Here is a 19,156-nt window from a genome sequence, read left to right as displayed (position 1 = left end):
TGCGATATTTCCGGTTTTCTATTAATTGAGTTATTAGCCATTAGGAAAATTATTTTAAATACACCTGTCCTATCTCAAATAGCTGACAAATGTCAAAAGATTGACTAGGTTCTGACTGATTAGGGGCAATTAATAAAATTCCATTTAAAGTTGCTCTTGATCTGGATTTTTAAAGCTAAAGAGGAAAAAAATACCAGTAGTAGAATCTACTGCTCCACACTCCAGTTCAGTAGATGGCGGCAATGAACCAAATCGTTGGTTGCCAACAGCTAATAAATCTAAAAAAATAAAGAAGATACCGGAACTATTGTACGGTGGTCTCTGTTGCAATAGGGTGACACCTGCGGGCGGACACGGCTTGTTTTCGTTTTCAAAACAAACCAGCTTTCTAAATTTAGCTACGTTTTATGTTACCTAAATTTCTGAGATTAGTTATAAAGCAATGTCCTGATATTTTACTAGCTAAAAAATTGCATTGTTTGTCATACAGGATTAACGCAAGCTATACTTTTCTGGGAATAGCTTTAGAGTATTTTTAGCTAACGTTAGAAAGCTCCGCAATGGTAAAGATTCTGCAAGCTGTCGTTAACCACATTAGCACTGTTATCTAATGTCAAGGTATGTGTTGACAGGTCGAAAAACGCAACACAGTATATGACATCAAAATTATAGCCTGGACGTTAACTAAAATTACATTTGGTAACGTTAGCGGACAGACGCATCTGCTCGAATGCTCATCTTAACGTTAGCGTGTTGCTAGCTTACACCGTTGGACAGAAATCAAACATTTTGGCTAATTAAGCAACATAGGAAAGTGACGTTAGAATGTGACAACTATGGGCAAAACTCGTTGCTAACCAGCTTAGGTACTGCTTTGGCAGTGAAGTCATGCATGACTTGAAGTGCCTCTTATTCAAGAGAATCCTGTCCACTGTATGGTGGTAAAAAGGTTCATTACGATCAGTGAGATATTTGGGCTTGTGTACCTGCAAAATGCCTGGAATCGTGGTGTTTGGTCGGCGGTGGGGGATCGCAAGTGATGATCTGGTTTTCCCCGGCTCCTTTGAACTGTTCGTCCGTGTACTTTGGTATGTTGATTACATTCATGAATGTCTGCGATTCATTAATGACTTTCTCCTCCTGACGTCCAACTAGTTAGGCATAACAATAATAACAATTGTTGAACCTGCTCTTGTCATTCTCTGCTGCTAGGTGGATTGGGACCATGATCCTGTTCACTTATCACAAGGGTAACTTTGATTGTAATGGGAGAGGAGTTCTTCACAGCTATCTGGTTGGACTGTTGGTTGTGCTGGCGCTCATCATCCTGTCTCTATGTGCTACTGTCTACGTCAGTGCCCAAGGTAAATCAGTTGTAGTTTATCAGGTCTCCTACCTTTTTTAAAATTCAGTGAGCTTAAACTATAAAGATAAGCTGCAAGAACAACCTTTTGTAGTGGAGGAAATCACAGGAAAATAATGCTTTCACATAATTTAGCACTCTGCAGCAATAGTGTCAAAATATAGCTTATTCTGTAAGACAGTTGATGCGCTACACAACACAATGTTTAGGAACATTGTGCTTTTGCACACACAACAACATAGACATGTAAGTGCAATCCTTCATATTGAAAACTTAGAAGCTTGCAAAAGGCTTAACTGTCAGAAGTACAACTGTTGAAAGGAAGAAACATTGATGGGACAAATTCTAACCATTAGTTTACTATGTCACCCTTTGCAACATCATAATCTTACTCTGTATTGCAGATAATTAAACATCCACGTGTAACGGGTGCAAAGCACAGGTACACTTTCTTTTGTTGATTACACATATATCTATGGTTGTTTCTCAGGTACCATTACAAACCCTGGCCCGCGTCGCTCTATCCCTGCATTACTGTACCTTCGAGCTCTCCTCTACATCCCTGAGCTGGTGTGGGCCTGTCTGGGAGCTGTCTGGGTGTCTGATGACAGCCAAGGCTGCGATCCTGCCACAGTGGGTGTTGTCACCACAGCAGTGGTTGCCAGGTAGGTTGTTTAGGGTTATGAGTTCATAACATTAATTAATTTAAAATGTGCAGAAGAGGTGCTTTTGATTCAACATCTTTCAGGTACAAAGTCTTCAAAGTTTGGAAAATACTTCATTTTAACTGTTATGTTTTCAACTTTATATACTCCTTGAACATTCTTGATTTCCATCATAATCTGGTGTTTCAACGGCACAATAACTCATGTGAACCAAAAATATGAAATTATTTTCAACAGCTGGATCATCCTGCTGTTCACTGGGTTGGGCGTTGTATTTGTGTTTGACCCGCTGGGCAACCCCCGTCCTAAGCCTGCTGCCATGGAGCCACTGGGAGTAAGAGACCTGGAGAGCAACGAGGGCACCCAGTTCCTCTCCACAGCTCGCTCCTTGGCCATAAAAGTGTGGGAGAGCAGGCTGCGGCTCCTGTGCTGCTGTCTGCCGCAGGACGAAAGCCACCGGGCGGCGTTCTCCAGCATCGCACAGCTCGTCGGTGGATTCTTCTCTGTAAGAGACACCCTCTCTCTCTTGTCTGTGCTGTCCTTGGGCCGTATAAACAAACATATTGAGAATAATCTCAGAGTGCTCCTAATTTAGCCTAACATTTTTTAGCAAGGAGTTCTACCTTAAGAGTGATTTAGGAAAATTCTGAGCAAGGAAAGGACAGAAACCTTTAGGTAAGTGAGGAGGTGTGATGGACCCCGTTAATAGGTATAACACATTTGATTGGTTGATCATAATACATTTTTTTATTATTCATATTATTTTATGTAATGAACATATCTTTTGATAAATTGTAAGCCATATTTGAAAAGTAGCCTACAATTCTCTTTTTATTTTAAACACAGGCCCATTTGCACAGTAGCCTTTTCACATGCTGATAGTTGTAATATTTAATTGTTTACCTTTATTTATCATGCTGGTAATATTAGTACTTAATCTAGTAGATAATTACAGCTGGACAGTGTCTCAGCTTTCATCAGTTTCTGTGATTGCTGGCCAATCTATAGAAGTAGCAGCGTTGGTAGGCATGTAAATCTACCATAAACCATCAAACAAGTCATTTTCTCCTCTGCTTTAGAAACTCTTAAGCCTTTTAAAAGTCCTCCTCCCTACCCCTTACAGTTTTTCACCTTAGGAGCTATCTTAAGGTCTAAGAAGCTTTGTGTTTGAATCTTATCTTTACCAGGATCCAGTCTTAACTTTTACGGGAACATTCTTAGAAAACCTCATAATTCTAAGAATTTTCTTAGAATTTCATCACTAGGAGCAACTCTGTGTACTAGGAAGCTTTAAGAATGCGGCTCCTGGCAGATAGTGGTTGTGGGCAAACTGCATTAAGTCAAAGGACATAATAGAATACACCAAGAAAGACTACATCAATGTATTGTGAAATATTCAAGAACTGTCTAGTGGTGTGATATTAATGCAAAACCACTTTACGTTTGTGTGTGTTGCAGGACACAGACCTGGTCCCCAGCGACATAGCAGCTGGTTTGGCTCTGCTGCACCAGGAGCAGGACAAGATGGCGCAAAGTAGATACCCAGACGTCATGGTCGATCACAGCCCTTCGTCTCCCATCGTACGTCTGCCGGTCATATAATATTGATATTTGTCAGATATAGTCTCAGTCATCCAAGTCTGTCAAATGCAATGTGGATTTCTTTTTTTTTAATGTTGTTGCTTGTATATCTTTAACTATATGAAGGGAGAAGATTTGGAGACAGAGTTGGAGAAAGCAGCTCACTGTATGCAGTTTGCAGCAGCAGCCTACGGCTGGCCGATGTACATTTACTCCAACCCCCTTACTGGGCCCTGCAAACTCAGTGGAGACTGGTAAGATGTATCTCTATGATCTATTCACTTATCTGAGTCAATTGGACCTGTCAGACAACCAGCCAGGTCGGGTTAAAGGACCAGTGTGTAGGATTTATCAGCATCTAGCGGTAAGGTTGCAACCAACCCCCCTCCGCTCACCCCTCCCTTTCCAAGCAGGTCTGAGAATGACTGTGGCCTTCAGGTGATGTAAAACGTGAAAGGCCCTCTCCAGAGCCAGAGTTTGGTTTGTCCGTTCTGGGCTACTGTAGAAACATTTCGCTGCAACATGGCGGACTCTGTGGGAAGTGGATCTGCTCCCTATGTAGATATTAAGGGTTCATTCTAATACTGCACTCACATGGATTCAGGCAGACAGACACACAAAGCTGCAGTTGAGGTTTTATTGAATTTCTCCTGGAAAATGTAGTATTTCTTTTCTGCTTATAGTGTCAGAGTGTCAGTTCAGAGACTTCCAAAGCAAAATATTTTTTGTGAAAGCTAAATTTCATTCTAATCAAAATGTGATCACGTTTTTGTGTGTTTTCAGCTGCAGAAGTCGTGCGGCAGAGTATGACATCGTTGGAGGAGACCACCTCGGCTGTCATTTTTCCTCCATGCTGCACAGCACTGGTTTGCAGTACAGAGACTTCATCCATGTCAGCTTCCACAACCAGGTGGGGATTTCACAAGTTGCCCCCGGCGGGTATACTCCTCTGTGTTCATAGTTTCCCTCAGTTGTATTGTTTAGAGGTCATCAGCACCTGTCCAACAGTCTCATTGATTCGAAGGGGTCATCTGTATTCTCTTTGTTGCAGATCTATGAGATCCCCTTCTTCGTGGCTCTGGATCATAAGAGAGAAGCTGTTCTGGTGGCTGTCAGAGGAACACTGTCACAGAAAGTGAGTCTGGACATTACTGTTTCAATTGTTTGCTTATTTTTTACATTTTATTTCAATCCTTTTTATTGTTTCATTGATTGTATCATGTTAGATGGTGTTCTCGTTTGAACATTAGCAAAGAATATTACCTCATACATCAAATGTGACACTCGGAACGATAAACTAGCTTCTGTCCGTGTGTACATGAAAAAGGAATGGGATTCTTTTTTCTCAGTATTGTCATCAGTCTTTCTGTACAACTGCTGTGCATTTGTAATGCTTACTATTGTTCTCCCATTTCCTCTTGATGTTCAGAATCACTTCCCTATTTGTACAGATGGTAAGTGAAAGAGGAGTGTTAGAGGAGACTGATAAATATAGATGCCAGTTGGTCTAAAGCTGATGGCATGAAACCGTTCCTCTAAAGAACTTAAAATGGCGCTCGTATAGAAAAAAGACCCGAGTGGTAAGTAAGTGAAGTGTGTGTATCAACGCACAACTACACATATAAACAGTGAGAGGGTGATTTAGAATCTTTCTGCTAATATTTGTCCACAAGTCTGAAACCTTTGTCCCAACATTGATTCTAATCAAAGCTTTTCACCCAAAACATTCTACATGTAGCCCTTTACCTTCTGCCTTCGACATGGGGTCTGATACAAGGCCAATCAGTCTTCCATTTTCTTGTTAATTTCACTCCGTGTCTGTCCTGCAGGATATCCTGACAGACCTGTCTGCTGAATGTGAGAACCTGCCCATAGAGGGAGTGTTGGGAGCCTGCTACGCTCACAAGGTGAACGATCATTTAAACACAGCACTCTCCACTTGTTTTAGTTCAAAGCTTTTAATGTGAAACGCGTGTGTTTAAGGGACGATGAGACCAGTTATGGAGCCACTTTTCGTTCAGATAACTCTTTGATTTTAAGCCCTAAAGAAATGATCATTGATTTTAGAAGTAACTCTTCTCTGTCAAGTGTACAGAGGTACAAGTTCTTAGCATTGTTAGCAAACTGATGGAATGTTATGCAATGCTAGGTTTGCATAAGACAACATCTACTTTTTAAGGAAACTTAGAAGCTTTAATGTGGACAGAACTATGCTGACACTATTTCATAAAGCCTTCATTCAGAGTATGGATGTGGACTAAAAGAGGACTAATGTGGCTTTGTTTCTGCCCCCTGCAGGGCATATGTCAGGCGGCAGGTTATATCTACAAGAAGCTGGTCAATGATGGCATCCTAAACCAGGCTTTCTCCATAGCACCGGTAAGAAGTGTAACTGAGGATAGAAACTACATTTCAGCCACAGAGTGCAACATTGTATTTCTGTACAGTTACATCCCTGCTGGCAAATCCTATTTGGAGGGAATGATACTTTGTATAAGGGCCAGGTTTAGAGGGATGGTATAATTGTGAAAAACATCATCTCTGATAAAAACATCACTGATTTCTACACAGTTCTCCATGTATCCTTTCTATGTAGTGTATTCGTTGATCATATAGAGTCAAGAAATATCCTTTTGCGGATGTAATAGATCATGAATAGTCCTCCTAAGTATGTGATGTTTCCGTGTTCCTCTGGTTGTAGGAGTATAAACTGGTCATCACTGGTCACAGTTTGGGTGCTGGCACAGCGTCACTGTTGGCTATCCTCTTGCGCAATTCCTTCCCCACCCTGCAGTGCTACTCATTCTCTCCACCAGGGGGACTCCTGAGGTAAGGAAGACTACAGTAACCATGGCAGTAACTGTTTGGCAAGTGCAAACAGCTGACAGTGGAAGGACTGAGCTGGTCCCCTGGCTTTTAAGTGTTACTCAATTCCCAGTCGGTGTAGTGGTAGGAAATGTCTACAGGACAGGAGTTTAAGATGTCCTTTGATCCTTGACATGTATTATCAAGATGAATAACTGTTGCATTTATAAAAACATTGTATGTTTTAATTGTTAAATGGACAGTGAAGTTTCAGACCACTTTGTCTAACTTTGAGCCCTTATTATTACTAGTATGATTTTACAGGTCTGACTTAAAATATGGAATGTTCACATAAAGTATAATCTATGCCGTTAAGTATTGGACTGATCTAACTATGTTTCCTGTTCTGTGTTTCTCTATATGCAGCAAAGCCTTAGCTGAATACTCCAAGGACTTTGTGGTCACTGTTGTGCTGGGAAAGGATCTGGTTCCCAGGTAAGGTTACTTTTTATTTAATGTTTTTACAGTATATACTTCTTAGCCTTTAGAACATATTATCAAAGTTACAATTCACAATATATAAATATAGTATGTTGATACTGATTAGATCCTTGCAGCAGTTTGTTTTATTGTGACATTACTTACTGTGCATCGAAAGTGAATCTGAGTTTGTGTGTCAGCAGCACTGCAGACTCTTGTCTTCCAAAGGCCAATGTGAATGTGCTGGTGCTCAGACTATTCTAGACTACTGGGTGATGAGGACTCTATATTTGGCTCTGCCCTGTTATTACAGGCACAGAGAAGGAGAAAATGAGAGCAACTCGCACACTTCTTTTTCCCTATGCTTTTTTCTAAAACTCCTGTCAGTCTGTCTGTCCTGTCCTAACTATTGTTAGAAGGCCTAGAGGGACATTTTTCAAATTTGGCACAAACCTCCACCTGGATTTAAGGATAAACTCATTATATTTTGGTGGTCAGAGGTCAAAGTCACTGTGACCTCACAACGTTTTTAACCAAAACTCAAGAATTCATATGCTAATTATGACAATTTCACACAATTGTCTAATAGGAGAAAATGATGAAGTGATGACATTTTGGACAAACATGCAACTTGCGATTGTTGGCGGAGGTATACAGCAGGTCGTCCACCAATAGGAAGGTCGGTGGTTCAATCCCCTGCAGTCAACATGTCGAAATGTCTTTGGTCAAGATACTTGAGTGTGTGTGTGTGTGTGTGTGAATGTTTATTTCTCCTGATGGTGGCTTGTGTGGAAGCCGCTGCCTATGTAAGAATGTGTGTGAATGCTGACTTGCTTTGAGTGGTTGCAAAGACAAAGGAAAGCGCTATATAAATGCAGTACATTTACCATTTCCAACCGCAAGGCGATAGTTCTAGTTTTTCATTGTGTTTTTCCTTTGACTTATTCCCTCTTTCTTTTAATCCCTGTTCATTATGCACAGATTGAGCATTCCCAATATGGAGGATCTGAAGAGGAGGATTCTTAAAATAGTTTCAAACTGCAATAAACCCAAGGTAAGAACCATTCACAGCACTGACACTGCAGTCTCTAAAGTCACTGTCAGTCTTTTATATCATTGTCTGTCTTTGTTTCAGTACCGCATCCTGCTGCAGGGATGTTGGTACGAGGTGTTCGGAGGAGACCCGGATGACTTTCCTACTGAGATGGACAACAGGAGGGAGGAGGAGCTTAGCCAGCCACTGTTGGGGGAGGAGTCCCTGATGATTCGCCACTCATCATCCTATCAGAGCCTGGCGTCAGATGACTCACCTGCTCACACTGCTACACACTTACCTCTCTTCCTGCCCGGACGCATTCTGCACATCACAGAAGATGGGCCGTCACGGAGGTTTGTCTTCAAATATGTTCCCTTAATAACAGATTTACCCTAAATAGAGTTTTCTGATGACGTATTATTGTCCCGGACGTTAGCGTTGCACTGGTTCCTTTGATGGAAAGCCAATGGGACTTTTCCATTGGACTTTTATCACAAACCAACGTTCATGATATTTACACGTTTAGTTCAGCCAGATAATCTTCACAAATTAACTCCACTGTTATGATTTTTGAAGCGTAAATTATTTTTAGCCACATGGTGACAACTGCCTTTTTTAAGAAACATTAAAGCTTAACAAATTCACGAGTTGGGTATTTACTTTTTACAAAATGTTAAAATCTCAGAAGCTTGTTTTAACCACATTCCTTATTTCAGGCATCTAACCAAAAACCCATTGACTTTTAAAATGAAGTCCAAAAATGCCAACGCCCGACCAGGTTTGAGGACTCATTCCTGCAGCATCTACACGAGCTGATAAATTAGATAGCTAGTTGTAATTAGAAATATAATGTAGGGAGAGCTTCAATATTTCCCACCTGTGTTAATAAATTGTATAACTCAACACAAGCAGTAAATTATTCCATAATTTGCTTTCACTACTTGCACATTTTAACTTCTTTAATTTCTTTCTCTTCATCTGATTCCTCAGCTCATTTTAATGCTGACATGGCAACTGTCACTTCAAACCTTTCCAGGTCTCAGGTTCAGTCTTGAACAAAAAAAACCGAAACTTCTTCAACGTTCATCCATACTGTTCATTTACAATGTATTCCAATGGTTTCTGTGCTTAATATGGAGTTGACACTTCTTTCAGTTTATGCACTTGAACTGTCACTAATTTCTTCAGGACTTCCACTTTACCAGCTGAAGTCATCCTCTAGGACTGACACTTCTCCTTCAGTACTTGAACTTTCAACTGAATCTTCAGCTCATTTCATCACTTAAACTTCTTTCAGCACTTCCATTTGAACTTTTTTCAGTAACGTATTTTGACCGCCGCGAGCACTTTATATCAACTCAGTCCAACCTGAATACCAGATGTGTATCAGTGTTGGGTGGAAAGTGGCCTCAGAGTCTTTGAAATGATGAGTGTGAGTTAGATTTGCCACTAAATTTCTTGAGTCTCTCTTTTTCCTCAGATCCTGTTTTTCCCAGGTCCGGTACCGTGCAGACTGGTCCAATGAAATGGCATTCAGGAGTGTTTTGATCAGTCCCAGGATGCTTGCAGATCACATGCCCGACGCCGTGCTCCGAGCACTCAACAGTCTGACCAGTGACAGGCCCTTCTCCCTCTGCCCGTCATCTTTAAACAACAGCCAGCAAAACACAATCTGACATGTGTCTCCCAGACTTAAAGTAGAGTATTTTCTCCATAATATCAAACACTTCATGCTCTTTATTTGCATGCTGTTTGCAGGCCTAATCCTAAAGCCCCTTTTCTAAAGAAGACATTTGGAACCCGGATTGTAATGGTAATGGTTTCGTGAAACCAGAGATTTACCCGTTTGAGCTCCACGAATGAACATGTATAAATTGCACTTTTAATGATTTTAATTTAAATAATCAGTTTTATATCAACTCTCTGAGTTACTCTATTGTATGCCATGATTTTTGAATGTGCGTTGTGTACAACATTTGGCAGTGCTACAGTTTTATTGTAATGCCTGTTCTACATGTTACATTTGTGTGAGTGCTGTATGCCTTGTAGAGTCTTCCCCCTGGTCACTGTAAATGTCAGATGCTGTCTTCCTTATCTGTGGGGACGATCGAAGAGCAGTCTGATCCATGATGTGAGAATATAGGAGTAACTTTTACCTCCAAATGTGGATTGAAGCATTACGTCCTTATTGTATTGTAACTGTGGTCAGTCTTTCTTGTGTTTTAATGTCTTGAAACATCAGGGTTATCAGTGCCTATGCATTACAGAAAAACAAGTCAACATAATTGCTTTACAGAAAAACACAGTGATAAGTGCAATGTGTTTACAAAAGGTTCTGTTCTGCATTCTCTACAATACAGTGCATGGTGTTTGGCAAATAATGATAGATATAAGAGGTATGTATAAGATTGTACATTGTGTGGGAACCTGTTTACTTGCCATGGATATTACATCTTTTTTTTTTTTTTCAGGTAATATATACGATTAAAGTTTGAATCTACTGATGCTTGCATAACCATTTGACATTTACAATAGAGTACATTGGAATCCTTGATACAAATAAAAAACTCTTGTGAAGCACACTCTCATCTTAATTTTTCTTCTAAGTGGAATACAAGCAGTTTCTGAACTCAGCACCGGCAACCTGTTGAACTGAATGCAAGTCAGCCATATGAGTCAATGGGATGGTGTGTAAATAATTACGTAATGTCTCCGGTGAATAGATCACTAAGGATTAGCTTCAGTTTTGACTATCATGCATCAACCCTGTTTAGCATGTGACGTAAGCGCGACGTCCCGTCAACAGCACATGACATCTTCAAGTGATCCTCGTAAGCTCCTATTTCTAAACTCTGACATGGTAAACTCCAGTGCAGAGAGAATGTATGTCAAAGTTTGCTCGACAACATATTTGTTCTTTTGGCTTTGAACTTATGTAAGACATCAAATGGCAGGCAAACATTGTTTGTGCTTCAGCTTTATAATGAAAAAGGAAAAGCGTAATAATTAGGGAAATCAATTTAAATAAATTGAGTTGAGATGATAAGAAGTTGAACAAAATGATTAGAAACGCATATCACCCTTACGACTGTTAAAAGAAAGTAGTTATAAATAAACTGTGTTTGTTCTCCGCCCCCTTAACGTCACATAACTACTATAAATCGGCAACAGGTCACATGAAATTATTATTTTAGCTTTAACAATATGAATTTATGAGCTGATAGTGTTCATCATTGTCTTGCCACTCATTCGCTACGGTGTATCACTAGCCATTCACCATTTTTACGACTTTGTAGTGCTTTTATAGGTGCACCTTTGGCTTTGGCCTTTTGCATAATTACGAATCTGATATTCTGTATATCCGGTAAATCCTGAGAAACTACAAACCGACGTTGTTTGAGCAGTATTTATTACTTTGCTATGTCGTTTTACTGCGTCCATCTCAATCTTTCCGATTGCACTTGAATGCAGCAGTAGGCGCTCATCTGTTGGACAGGGAAACTAATCAGGAGCCAAGTAAAGACTTTTCAGTACTGCTAGCTTCAAGGCTAGCAAGCTCTTAAAGTCAGCCGTCCACACGACTAAGGAATACAGACTTTGTTTATAAAGTACAGTGTCTCTTCTGTACAGTACACATCACTTGAGCTATGTTTTAGTAACACCGTTTTGTTGCGCTGAAAGTAGCAAGGCGGACAGCCTCTGGCCAGCTGAAGCTTGCGGCTAGCTCATTAACGTTAGCTGGGAAAGAAGTGCAAGCGGAGGCAAGAAAATGGAGCTGGACGACGTAGTCCTGTATCAGGACGACTCGGGCAACTCTACCATGATGTCCGAGCGGGTCTCAGGTCTGGCCGGTTCAATATATCGTGAGTTTGAACGGCTAATCGAAAGATACGGTGAGGACGTAGTGAAGGAGCTGATGCCGCTGGTTGTTGCCGTCCTGGAGAACTTGGACTCCGTGTTCGCTGTCAACCAGGAGCACGAAGTGGAGCTGGAGCTGCTGAAGGAAGACAACGAGCAACTCGTCACCCAGTATGAGCGAGAGAAGGCGCTGAGGAAACACACAGAGGAGGTGGGTTTCACCACATCACTGCCAAACTAATTGAAAACCCGGATTATAGATTAGAGGCTTGTTTTATGTACTTTGATAAAAGAGTTTATCCCAGACCCAATTCCCAAATCTGGCAATTCACAGTTGATGTGCTTATCAACTACATATCATATTACATGTATCACGAATTAGCACTCCTTATTACACATATAAACTATTATTTAATTTGGCATACTTACAGACTCACAGAAACTACATTTTTTAAGGAGAATTACACTTTCTAAAGTGGTTGTTGATACTTTCCAGGTCCACGATCTGTCATTTTTGCGCAGCAATATAAAATCTTGTTTATTAAAAAATAAATACAAATCACAGCTTGACGGTGTGGATGCATTTCCTGAATGGCGAGTCTCTTGAGTTTCAGAAAGAGGTTAAAAAGACCGCCCTGTACCGGAGACAGATCTGACAATTTAAACGATTGCAAATATTTGAAGCACACACTGCACTTTGGCTGCACGATGATGCCACTATGGATACCATGTCACCCTTGGGACTCACAGTTGCAGTGAATGCGCACAAGATTGAAAACCTCTACATTAATTTTCAGTCAGATATATGCAAACCAATCAGTCATTTGTTTGTGCGGTTTTACTCTCACATACATATAAATGTGATCCTCGGTGGTCACACTCGGCTTCATGACTTAATGCAGTCTCACTGCCCTCTCATTTGATTCAACCTAATTACACATCTATTGCCATGCTCTTCATTACTTCACCACTACAGTGCAGTCTAATGTTGGACAGTGACACATTCACAGTTGTTAATGTGCTTCCCCAGCCCACTGTGTCTCATTTTAAACATTATTGGTTAGGTCGATGGTATTCCTAGTTTGGCTCTACTGCACTGCACTGTATGAAAGTGTTGGTAATGCTTATATAAACGGCTACTATTCCACAATGGTCATCAAGTGTTAAATCTTGAATGCACAGACATTAAGCCTGAGTTAAATCTATGGTAGCAACAGGCACGCTGATGACATGAAAGCGGTGACAGTCACAGTGCTGTGTGTTTTGCTTTCACAGCCTATTAGCACACACTCATAACTCTCAGCTTTGCTCCTGTACACACGTGTGTGCACTTTTCCCTCCCGCTGTCATTACCTGTTGTTAGGTATGAGTGGGTACCAAAGGGTAACTCCTGTCAATGTAACAATGTGTGATTTAGGTTGATACAGGTGAGGATGAGATTGGTTGCAAGACATATATGATACAAAGGCTGGTATGCCAGAGAACAGAACAGTCTCAAAACTAAAATGAAAAAAAATAGTGTTTAAAAATGTCCTCTAGACCTCTAGAACGATGCCTCGTAAGAACACAGTGACACACAGGGACCTGAATCATTCTGTCAATTGACCCCTTATTCTATACTGGAAACTGTATATATTAGGGATGCACGATATATATCGGGGGCTGATAAATTATTGTCCGAAAATGGGAAGTTTATATTATTATGCATTATTCCAATAATGACATTGTAGTCGATAACTTATTGGCCTATAATAAAAAGCCAAACAGCTTTCCTTGACTTAACTACGTTCTCTTTAGACATCCATGCCTAACAAGCGAGCCTCTACACACTCCGATACAGTAGGTGAAGGTATGCGCCTTTCAAGTTGGTTTGCAATTCGCTAATGAACAAAGAGAAGACGAAGACCACACTGACTAGATAGCCAAACATTACATTACATTACAGCTGTAGTCCATGTTAGCATCTGAAACAAGTCAATGAGAGAACTTTGAATTTGAATTTTACACTTATTATTATGTAATATGTAAACTCTTGAATAAATGGTTTAATAATAACACACTTTATTGGGAAATTAACTATTTTTAAATGTGTTCTTTTCAGCGTATGATTAATACTGTGGGCGGGACGGATTTATGTGACGATAATGCAAAAAATAATGACTTTGTTGTGTGAGTTGCGATTAGGAAACGGTACGATGTTGTGTACATGTGTGTGCACTTTTTGCCACTCCTCAGTATTTTCAGGGTTGTTGACATTCAACACTTAAATGTTGAATAACAAGTGCAACAGGTCACAAAGCAGTGTGTTAATAATGTATGTCCTGTCGTAACATGTTGCTGCAGCTTGGAGATAGACCAGTGCACATGGGATTTTGCATTGGTATGTTTTGGGCCTACATTTGTCTTGTTCCCTCTCGCTGCTGTGTGTTAAATACATCTTCCCCTTCAGAACCAGCTCTTCCCTCAGCCAGGCAACCTGTTACCTTTCATGTGGGTGTGATTATTAATACTCTTATGCTGGCACGTAGGTCACGTCCTTTGACTCTACATCCTCTCTATAGGAGAGGTCAGCTTCTGGACATGTCATTGTAGGAACTTGAATGAACAATCACAATTCAGAATGTGGCTTTTATGTTTTGGTACTGAAAATGTCAAAAGTCATAATCGCAATGAATTTGGTCAATATTGAGATCACAGTTATTTAACATGATTACTCATTGACTTTTGAAATCATGCATTTAGAAAGAACCTTTTGTAATTTTTTATTTATTTGATTGCATCAATCTGACGCACTCTGAAAGCAAAATGAAGAGTCTAGATCCATGAAGAACTTTGTGCTCTTCTAAACATTTGTATGCTCTAGTAAAAAATGAAGGCATGAACACATTGGTTGTATATGTATGAATAGTGATGACACAGTAAAACCAGTCACACCCACAGAACGTGGTAAAAAAGACTGGGTCGGGTGGGTTGCCAACACCGCCGCAGACCACTGACACAGTGAGGACAGTCGAGCTGGGGGCTCCGTCCCTCTGCGCAGGGAAAGGGAGTCCCTGGGCCAGAGGAAGCGCTGAGGTCCGACCTGCCAAACGGGGAGAATACTGAACTGATACGAAAAAAAATTGTTTTTACCCAATTTTACTGATTACGATTAGGAACATTTCTGATCAAAGAATAAATAGACAGGCTTCAAAATCTGACCACGCATTTGATGCTGAGGATAAGAGGAATGTTTGCGTTTATTTAGATATTTCTTTAAATTCATTGAAGTAAAACTTTATTGAAGCGAATATTAGAACTAAGTAACCAACAATTGCATAGCTTAAGTATGTATATGTAGGGGGATTAAATTATTAAATGAAAACATTATACATTATTGTACATTTTATATTTATTGCATATTTTAAACAGCATTGTGTTGGTACATTCAGCGATACATGTAGGCTACATTTTGATTTATGATAGAAGTTGGTGAAAATAACAATTGAATTGGATCAAGTAAAACTGAGACCACAAATTGTTGAGTACATAATTCCAAAGTAATGTAAATTGAGGGTCGGTATGATCAGCACTAATTCACAATTTTCACAATTTTGTGTCTGAGCCAAATACACCAGCATTTCTCTGAGCTCTCCACAAAATGCGCAGTTCTTATTCATGTCTTTTATTATAAGTTTCTTTAAATAAAGATTGGTTGAAAAGTCTTATATCTGTGAAAAAGTAATGAACTATTATTGGAATATAACCCTCGTAATGAATTTGTATGCAACCCACACAATCGTGAGACAGGACAGGTGACGTTGTATAAACAGCGACAAAGTCCATGTAGGAAGGAGGTCTCAGTGAGTCCAAAGACATAGGACTTACTCAGGAGGCCACTGTAATACATCTTGTATGCATCTTTGGTGCTAAACACTCCTTGCTGTGGTGTTTTTGTGCTGAACCCTTAAGAGATCATTGATTGATCAGTATAGCTGCATCTACAGCAGTAACTTTTTCCTTGCATGTGATGTTGAAGTTTGACTTTCTGTATTAATGAAGAGACAATGAGCAGTACCTAATTAATTGTGTCATTCATCCAAGGTAGCTTCTGTTGCTTGTGCATAACGCTGGGTTTATCTGCAAAAAGTCTCTTTAGCTTCAGCCAGAAAGTTGACATTGTGCACTGGAGGATATTTGTCGAGAGAAAACGTCCACATATTAGTGGTTTACTAAAAATAACATATAAAAGCCATATTAAAATAATTATATCACTGTTTCGAGAGAGTAGCTAAATGGCAATGTATGTATTTGTGTTGGATTTCATTGATAGTAAGAACTAGGAAGTAAGACAGGAGATGTTCTATTATTTCTGTACACCAGTAACAGTCCACCACAGTCCAGTTTAATAGCAATTGCCAGATGCAGAAATCCATGACGCCTGTGTGCTCACCTACACGTAGAGACACACAACCATCATTTCATTATCCCTCAGTAACTCAGGACTGTTTAAATGTAAAGTGTCCCCCAACACCAAAGTAACTACCTACTCAATGGAGGCACATGAGTAGGCACAGACTCCGTTACTAAGCTGCTCATTTGGGTGACAAGTCACTCTTGAAGCAAAGAGGCTCATTAATCCTGCCAAACAAACACATTGTACGAGCCAAGTCCTGCTTTCGCTGCTCCAAGCCCAGAGGAATACTTCCTACCTTACACTCAGCAGAGAAGAGGAAAAGGCAAGGCAGGAAATTCTTGGGGAAAAACAGCACTTCCCTCAGTTGTTTTGTCCACTCAGGGTTGTCTGCTGACCTGTATAAGACCACAGCCTACTCTCATATAATGCCAGATGATTGATCGTCATGAATCATTAACATGGAATCTTTTAATACACAGAGCAAGCAAGGACTGAAACATGACTGAAGTTTTTAGGCAATGCTAGCAGCGCCACTCTAGGGATGACAAAGTCTGATGGCCACTCACTCCATTGTTTTGGTCCTGACAGAAATATCTCAATAGCTATTGGATAGATTGCAATGCAATTTTGTATAGTTATTTATGGTCCCTAGAAGATGAATCCTGCTGACTTTGGTGATCCCCTTACTTCCTCTTGTCAGCTTTACTTAGTGCTAATAAGCTAATGTTACCTTGTTAACATGCTAAACTGAGATAGTAGCATAGTTAATTAAAATAGCAAAGTAAAACAGTTAAAGTTAATTGTGCAAAGTATCCTCATACAACGGTTCGTATGATATCTTGCAACAAGTATAGTTTTCCTACGAATGTAGGAACAGTGTAAGTCCTATGTCTTTGGACTCACCGAGACCTCCTTCCTACATGGACTTTGTCGCTCTTTATACCACCTCACCTGTCCTGGCCCACGATTACGTGGGTTGCATACAAAATCATTACGAGGGTTATATTCGAATTATAGTGCATTACTTTTTCACAGGCATAACTACGAACAGTGTAGGACAACAGCAACCTGCATTGTGAGCATGTTGGTATGTTAGCATTTAGCTCAAAGCAACGTTGTGCCGAAGTGCAGTCTCACAAAGCTGCCAGCACGACTTTATAATTAGTCTTTATTTAACTACTGCCACAGTCAGTAAGTGTATCAGCAACTGCGTGTCAGGAAAATATGCACAGCATATAGCCAAACACTTCTTCTAAGTCTCTTGATTGTCGCCGGCTTTCATTTGCAGGCCCAATATCTTTCTGACCAAAAATGGCTGCATGGTTTGTAACATCCATATTATTATATTATTACCTGTGTCATTATAATATAGTGGTCCTACCAGACACACTGCAGTAGTTCTTTGATCAGTTCATTGCATCTGATGGCCAACGCCATCACATACCCCTTTTCCCCCAAATGTCCCAGTAGCAACACACTAAAAAGGAGTTGATTTCACTCTGTTAATTGAGTGCCAATACAGTGGAGCCCTGTCTGTGTGGGTGTGCACGCATTTGTGCTGGAGCCACAAGTGTTTGTGAGTGTGTGTGTGTGTGTGTGTGTGTGTGTGTGTGTGTGTGTGTGTGTGTGTGTGTGCGTGTGTAAGTGTGTGTTGGCACACAGGGACAAAGGGAGCATTATACATGCAGCGTAGGGGGAAGAGTGCACGTTAAAACGCTGGAACACTCATTCTCTTGAGCGTTGTCATATGCACAAGCCTTCTTCCTTTGGTCATATGATGAGCAGCAGTGTGAGAGAGGAAGATGTTGGGAGTTGTTCTAAATTGTTGATGCAATAGCAGGGTATCGTCAACATGTATCATCCATACGGTATGAAAGTATGTGTAAATGAGGAGAATCCTGTATTTTCTTCAAATCCTTTCCCTTTCGGCAGTTTCGAAATGATCAGAAATGAAGGCCTGTAAATGTTTTGCTTGTCGTCTTGTTAGAGATGTGCAAACGCAGATTATGGGGTACACCCCACCACGAACCGTCTAGTCTAGCCCACTGCTATGTTAATGCTCTTAGTAGATTTACATGGGAATTGCTGGATTACTACCAATACTTCACTACTTAAGATGCTCCCTGGGCTTTCCAGACCCCACTGGGCCCTGTGTAAGTCTCTGACCCTCAAGCCCCAAATAACCGCCTCACCCCCTCTTGGATGAGGAAAAAAAGCGCACAAGTAACAAAAATTTCACAATTACATAAAATCTATTTAGCTTATTTTTGTATTTGTTAGACCTCACTTTCAAAGATGATCAATGGTAAAGTACTCTACATAGAAAGAGCTTTTAGAAGCCAAAGGCAAAGTAAAACCTCTCAGCCCATCAATGACTGAATTGTGTTTAAAAAAGAATAAAAAACAGGCTTGGTGTTTACAGAGGGTCATGAAGACTGGAGGTATTTAATCTTTGTTAAATACCTCCAGTCTTAATGTGCTGTGCGTATACAGAGGGTGTTTGTAGCAGGAGCTCAGGTGATCCTCATCTCCTTGCAGATGACATCCACTCCCTGCCTATGGCCCGACTACAGGGCCTTTATCCACAGTGAGCACCCGCATCACAAGACTGCGTGTTTACCGGCGTGTCTCACCAAACACCTGACGCCGCAATCAGCTGAGTCATCATTATTTGGGATCCAGGAACAAACCAACCAACTAAGATGCAAAGCACAATTATTATTTTTAGAATTCTAGGCTATAGATTGCTTCTGGAAAAAAGGCGGGAAATGAGTTACTTGCTGTTCCCTCCTCTCAAAGTCGACAGGGTTTTTTTAAATGTTGTTTTTATTTAGATGCCTGAATGTCTGTGGTTAACACAAGCTTAAGAGATTTTAACGTTTTGTTCTATGACATAAAATACGTCAGTAAATACCCCACTCGTTAATTTTGAAGCTTTTACGTGTCTTAAAAAATGATCTTGCTGAATACAA

At 40.3% G+C, this 19,156-nt stretch overlaps 2 protein-coding genes across 3 annotated transcripts in view; both read left to right on the top strand.

Annotated features, from left to right (window-relative positions):
- The first annotated feature begins 297 nt into the window (after positions 1–297).
- On the top strand, positions 298–10,512 carry daglb (diacylglycerol lipase, beta). The gene is made up of 15 exons (XM_029455891.1): positions 298–1,088; positions 1,213–1,364; positions 1,854–2,028; positions 2,266–2,533; positions 3,487–3,609; positions 3,736–3,863; positions 4,393–4,519; positions 4,661–4,744; positions 5,439–5,516; positions 5,908–5,988; positions 6,311–6,438; positions 6,841–6,909; positions 7,876–7,948; positions 8,030–8,283; positions 9,411–10,512. Exons 1-15 carry the CDS (start codon positions 994–996, stop codon positions 9,604–9,606), a joined length of 2,031 nt encoding a protein of 676 aa, XP_029311751.1. The 5' UTR covers positions 298–993; the 3' UTR covers positions 9,607–10,512.
- A 635-nt stretch (positions 10,513–11,147) lies between these two features.
- spag9b (sperm associated antigen 9b) overlaps positions 11,148–19,156 on the top strand; it is a 36,309-nt gene continuing 28,300 nt past the window's right edge. Inside the window, exon 1 of one of the 2 annotated variants that reach the window (XM_029455868.1) lies at positions 11,148–11,999. In XM_029455868.1, coding sequence (XP_029311728.1) covers positions 11,700–11,999 — 300 coding nt within the window. In that variant the 5' untranslated portion in view covers positions 11,148–11,699. The remainder of the gene's footprint in view (positions 12,000–19,156) is intronic. The other variant, XM_029455869.1, reaches the window with a different exon arrangement.

This window comes from Cottoperca gobio, chromosome 19 (assembly GCF_900634415.1).
Source record: "Cottoperca gobio chromosome 19, fCotGob3.1, whole genome shotgun sequence".
Taxonomy (NCBI): Eukaryota; Metazoa; Chordata; class Actinopteri; order Perciformes; family Bovichtidae; genus Cottoperca; species Cottoperca gobio.
The sequence above is the reverse complement of the archived record's forward strand: the minus strand, read 5'-3'. Positions and strand labels throughout refer to the sequence as shown.